This window comes from Crocuta crocuta, unplaced genomic scaffold, assembly GCF_008692635.1.
Source record: "Crocuta crocuta isolate KB4526 unplaced genomic scaffold, BGI_CrCroc_1.0 scaffold553, whole genome shotgun sequence".
NCBI classification, from domain to species: Eukaryota; Metazoa; Chordata; class Mammalia; order Carnivora; family Hyaenidae; genus Crocuta; species Crocuta crocuta.
Window position 1 is genome coordinate 6,172 of NW_027531998.1, and position 4,675 is coordinate 10,846.

A 4,675-nucleotide genomic window follows, 5' to 3' on the forward strand; every position below is an offset into this window, starting at 1 on the left:
GTGTGTTAGTAAACTGAGCTATGTCTCCTGTTCTGGATGATAATGGTCCTAGAAAGAAGACGTTCTCTGGTGCCCTGGTGTTCAGTGTCTCTAGTTCTCCAGGGCCTGCCACTTCCAAAAGTTGTCTCTAGTATGTGTGCTGCATGTACTATGTTGTTTTGTCTTACCCTCTTTTTGTTCCAACTAGTCATCTGCAGAGGGCCACCATGCCTACTCTGGCATGAATGTGATGAGTTTTAATTTGGTGTGCTCTGTGATGCCTGTAAAATGAAATCTCTGCCTTCAGAACATAAGCTTCAAAAAATTCTGGAGTTGGGAGATGTGGTGTGGGCAGAGGTCTGTGCTGATCTTGCAGGGAATGGGTTCTACCACTCTGGGGCTGAGGCAAGTGTGAATGAGAAAGGGAGTCCTACCAGAGTACAGTGGAATGGAGCTTGGTGTAGGCAACGTAGGTAGCAAGTGACTGTGGGTGATGGTTCCTATAGGATGCCATATGTTTATGCTGTGGGGAATGGGAGGGAAATGCTGCCTGCTTGTTGCTTTGTTCCTGGAGCGGTCTCTCTGTGAAAGCTTTTGGGACACTCTCTGAAATGAGCAAATAACTTCCCCCACTGTGTGTCCCAGTTGCTTTTCAGATTGCTATTTCCACATTGTGTGTTTTTGTGCTACTAACCTGCCTTTTTTCCAAGAGCAGCCTCAGTGTCTCTGGACTTCCTTAGAGCCAAGACTTCTGACCTTTAAAAATCAAGGCTTTAAGTCATACTGTTGCAAGAACTCATGAAATTTGGTCTCCCTCACTTTCCAAGCCACTTGCTATGAGGGTTTGTTTTCCATGCACACTGCTGTGTCTTCTAGCCTGTCTCTTACCTTTTTCTTTTACCATCGCTTCCTCCCCACTGTAGTGTTTATGATCTGTTTCTGTCCCAAACCACATCTCCACAGCTTGTACCTGTTTTGATAAGGCCTCTTCTCTCCCTCAAGTTGTGAAGTTTGTTGTCAGTCATTAGTTGATTTATTGGGTATTAGAATGACCTAATAGTTACATAGTTGTGTTAATAGGATAGCATGAACATAAGGTCTTCCTGTTATACTGCCATCTTCCCATCTTATATCTCATTAAAGTTTTTTTTTATTTAATGTTTATTTTTCAGAGGGAGGGAAGGAGAGAAGGAGGGAGAAACAGAGAGAGGGAGAGAGAGAGAGGGAGGGAGAGGGAGCATGACTGAGGGAGGAGCAAAGGTAGACACAGAATCTGAAGCAGGCTCCAGGCTCTTAGCTGTCAGCACAGAGCCCAATTTGGGGCTTGAACCCATGAACTGTGAGATCATGACCTAAACTAAACTCATATGCTTAACTAACTGAGCCACCCAGGTGTCGCTCTCACTAAAGTTTTAAATACAGTAATCTTACCCCTTCTAGTTTCAGTTAAATTAAAAATATAAATTAATTCCTATAATATTTTCAAACAAAAATTTCATTCATTTTTATTGCCTATTATGTTAATGACACCTAACTAGGCAACATAAGAGTTGAATTGCACTTGGGGAGAAAACTGTCATTGTTCATAATATTTTGACTAAACGGAATTAAACTGAGACATAAAGAAGTGATGAGTTTGGAAAAATAGCAATAAGGCAAGCATTATTTTCAGGAAATTAGCACAGATGTAATAATACAGAATGTGTATTTGCAAGTCCATTTCAGTAATACAATAAGGTTAGCAGAGCTAGGAAGGATGAAAAACATTAAAAAATGTGCTACAGATGACATTCCTATTAAAGTCACTTCCTTATTCTCAGCTTTGGCAGATCGAATTTCTCTAAGATATACCATGCCGTGGCAGGCCATGATCATCAGTTGTGGCAGTCAAATTTGCAGTGGTTCCATTATTAGCAGTTCTTGGGTTCTTACTGCTGCCCACTGTGTCAGGAATATGTAAGTTTGCATCCTGCCTCTATAATACAGTACTCCTAAATTAGTTTGTGTAAGTGTCTCTGGATTGATTTGCTTTGTATTTTGTGTAAATAGTATCTGTTATCCATCTTGCATCTTTGCTTCAGGCTAAGCAAGAAATTTGCCTCGGTTTGTTTGTCTGATTTAATATCTCTCTAAGTTAATACCTTTCCACTTCCATTCTCTATGAATTTTGACTTTTTCATAGGACTAGGATTCTCCTGGAGGTAAAATAAGAACTTTGTATGTATGTCATAGCTAAGAAATATATTGGAAAGCCTAATAGTGCTGGCTGTGAAGGGTCTTATTATCTAATGAATATATTCCAGTTAATCTCTAACTACACACTTAGGAATCCTGAAGACACTGCTGTAATATTGGGCTTGAGACACCCTGGAGCACCTCTAAGAGTTGTTAAAGTGTCTAACATATTACTCCATGAGAGATTTCGGTTGGTGAGTGGGGCAGCAAGAAATGACCTTGCACTGCTGCTCCTTCAAGAAGTCCAGACTCCCATTCAGCTCTTAGCACCACTGGGTCATCTTCAGAACCTGAATAGTTCAGAATGCTGGCTGTCTGGACCAAGAATTCTCAAACCTGGTCAGTGAGTTCTTTGCTTATTAGAACACTGGTTTTTAAAACAAATGAGATGGAGGATCCATATTTTTGATGTTACAATTCAAGGAAGAACTCTAATCATAATTGCAGCATTATTAATTTTAAATTTTTTTTATCAAAGTCAGAGATATTCTCTGAGATTTTTTTTTGCTTTATTAAATGATAGTTTTTATAATGACTATAATATTTTAAACATACAAACTAATACAAAGGAGATCTTTCTGTGGACAGAAGTAAATAAGTAAGTTTCATAAATAAGGTAGAGATGAATTACTTCATAACTCTGCTAACATTAGAACAAGGACAAGAATAGGTTTTTTGTTTTTAATTATACTTATTTAAATAAATGAAGCTATGCTTGAAGTTATTTTACAAATGTAAATTGAGTTGTTAATTAGGAAGACTGATATTTTAAAAAGTAGTGGAAATTGTTGCAGTTGATAAATTTGTGCACTAAAATGGTGATAATAAAATAAATGAAAATTCTTAGCATTAAAAATAACAAGTTAAGGAAATAACACAGATTATAGATTATCTTATCAGGTAGTGTTTCAACGTATGTACCTTGTGCTTCTTATTTTACACCTGTTTTTTCTAGAAGAGACAGATGAGAACCCAGAAATGTTACAGATGCAGGTAATGAGAGCATCATCTTGTGCCCACCTCTATCCTGACATTGGTAGTTCTGTTCTCTGCTTTATTACTCAGGCAAAACGTTCTGATACAAATGTGGTAAATAACTCCTCTTTCTTTTTTTAAATTCTAAGTTATAGAAACTATAACTGTGTCTCTATATTAAAAATATTAATAGGTATTCTGGTCAATAAGTGATAAATATAAGAAAATTTTTTTGTTTGTTTACTGGGAATGAACGAAATTTCTTTACTGACAGAATAAATTTCCTCAACATAAGTATTACTAACATCCAGTTCATATGACACTGGTTATTCTTTACTAACCACAGTATTTTGGTCCTCTCCAGCCAAGTTAGACATGTCATATAATTCCCTCTCTTCTAATTCCTGACTTCTCAGATTTCATCAGATATGAAATCTTAATTTGCTTTATATAAATGACATTTTTATGACTAACTCTCATTGGCTTTACCAGTAGTTTTAACTGAGAAAGTAACCTATTTGGTAATAATGTTGATTGACTTATGTGCCTATTTGAATTATCCTTAAGTTCTGAATAGATTTCCTCACTTCCATATTACAAAGACTAACATGAAGTGAGAATTTGAGAAAGTAACTTGAATTGAAATTCTTCGTTTACTTTCTCAGGAACCAGTGACTCCAGGCAGTGCTGTTATGTGCAGACCCAAGTCTGGCAATGGCAGCTGGAGACAGATAGGCCTCACCAGTCTCAAGGCACTTGCTACCATTGTCAGCCCACACTTCTCCTGGATATTATCCACATCAGCAAAAGCAGATCATCCCCTAAATCCAGCCTTAATGCCTTGGGTGGAGAAACCAAAGTCATCTAGTCTTCAGAAACATCTAGCAACACTACCACTTTTATCAATAATGATTACTGCAATCCACAGCCTGTTGTAAACCAGTGGCAATGGTGACCACTACTAACCCAGCCTCATTGTGGTTTCAAAGATATAAGAACATCAAATAAAAGTTGAATTAAGAACCTAGGATCTCACTATTTATTCTTTAAAAAGATCTACTATACTCATTATGACAATTTGTTTACATACTAAAATTACACATATTTTAAGTTTTCAAATTCTAAAAGTTCAAATATTTTCACCTGACTTTCTTATAATAGTGAATAAAATGTATCTAATTAATAATTTAAGTGACATATACACACAAATATTTCACTTTATGAGTTAGAAGGTAACCATATTCTAGACCCTAAAACATGTTAAAAGGATCTATGATAACTGTTTCATGTTGTTAATGAGAATAAACAGTACTTTTGTTGCTTTAGGGAAAAAAATGAGGAAAATAATATACAATAATAGAAATATGTTAATTTTTATTACATTAAAATAAATACTACAAAGAATTCGAAGTTTTGCTTTGTGTTTCCAGTATAAAACAAAAAGAAGCAAATGGATAAAAACAGAGAAGGAAGCAAAGAAACAGTC

The 4,675-nt window shown here is 36.1% G+C and overlaps 1 protein-coding gene across 1 annotated transcript; it reads left to right on the plus strand.

The window, feature by feature from the left end:
- Positions 1–267: 267 nt before the first annotated feature.
- LOC144240784 (serine protease 52-like) lies at positions 268–4,168 on the plus strand. Its single transcript, XM_077775181.1, has 5 exons — positions 268–448; positions 1,800–1,935; positions 2,306–2,553; positions 3,170–3,303; positions 3,855–4,168. The coding sequence occupies exons 1-5, from the start codon at positions 268–270 to the stop codon at positions 4,125–4,127; spliced, it is 972 nt and encodes a 323-aa protein (XP_077631307.1). The 3' UTR covers positions 4,128–4,168.
- Positions 4,169–4,675: the final 507 nt, after the last annotated feature.

What these genes read in the sequence shown, in the direction of transcription:
- LOC144240784 (XM_077775181.1), top strand. Translation starts at nt 268, where the DNA reads ATGAAATCTCTGCCTTCAGAACATAAGCTTCAAAAAATTCTGGAGTTG. An exon ending in TGGAGCTTGGTGTAGGCAAC is followed by an intron (nt 449 to 1,799) that starts GTAGGTAGCAAG and finishes CCTTATTCTCAG; the next exon opens with CTTTGGCAGATCGAATTTCT. An exon ending in AACGTTCTGATACAAATGTG is followed by an intron (nt 3,304 to 3,854) that starts GTAAATAACTCC and finishes TTACTTTCTCAG; the next exon opens with GAACCAGTGACTCCAGGCAG.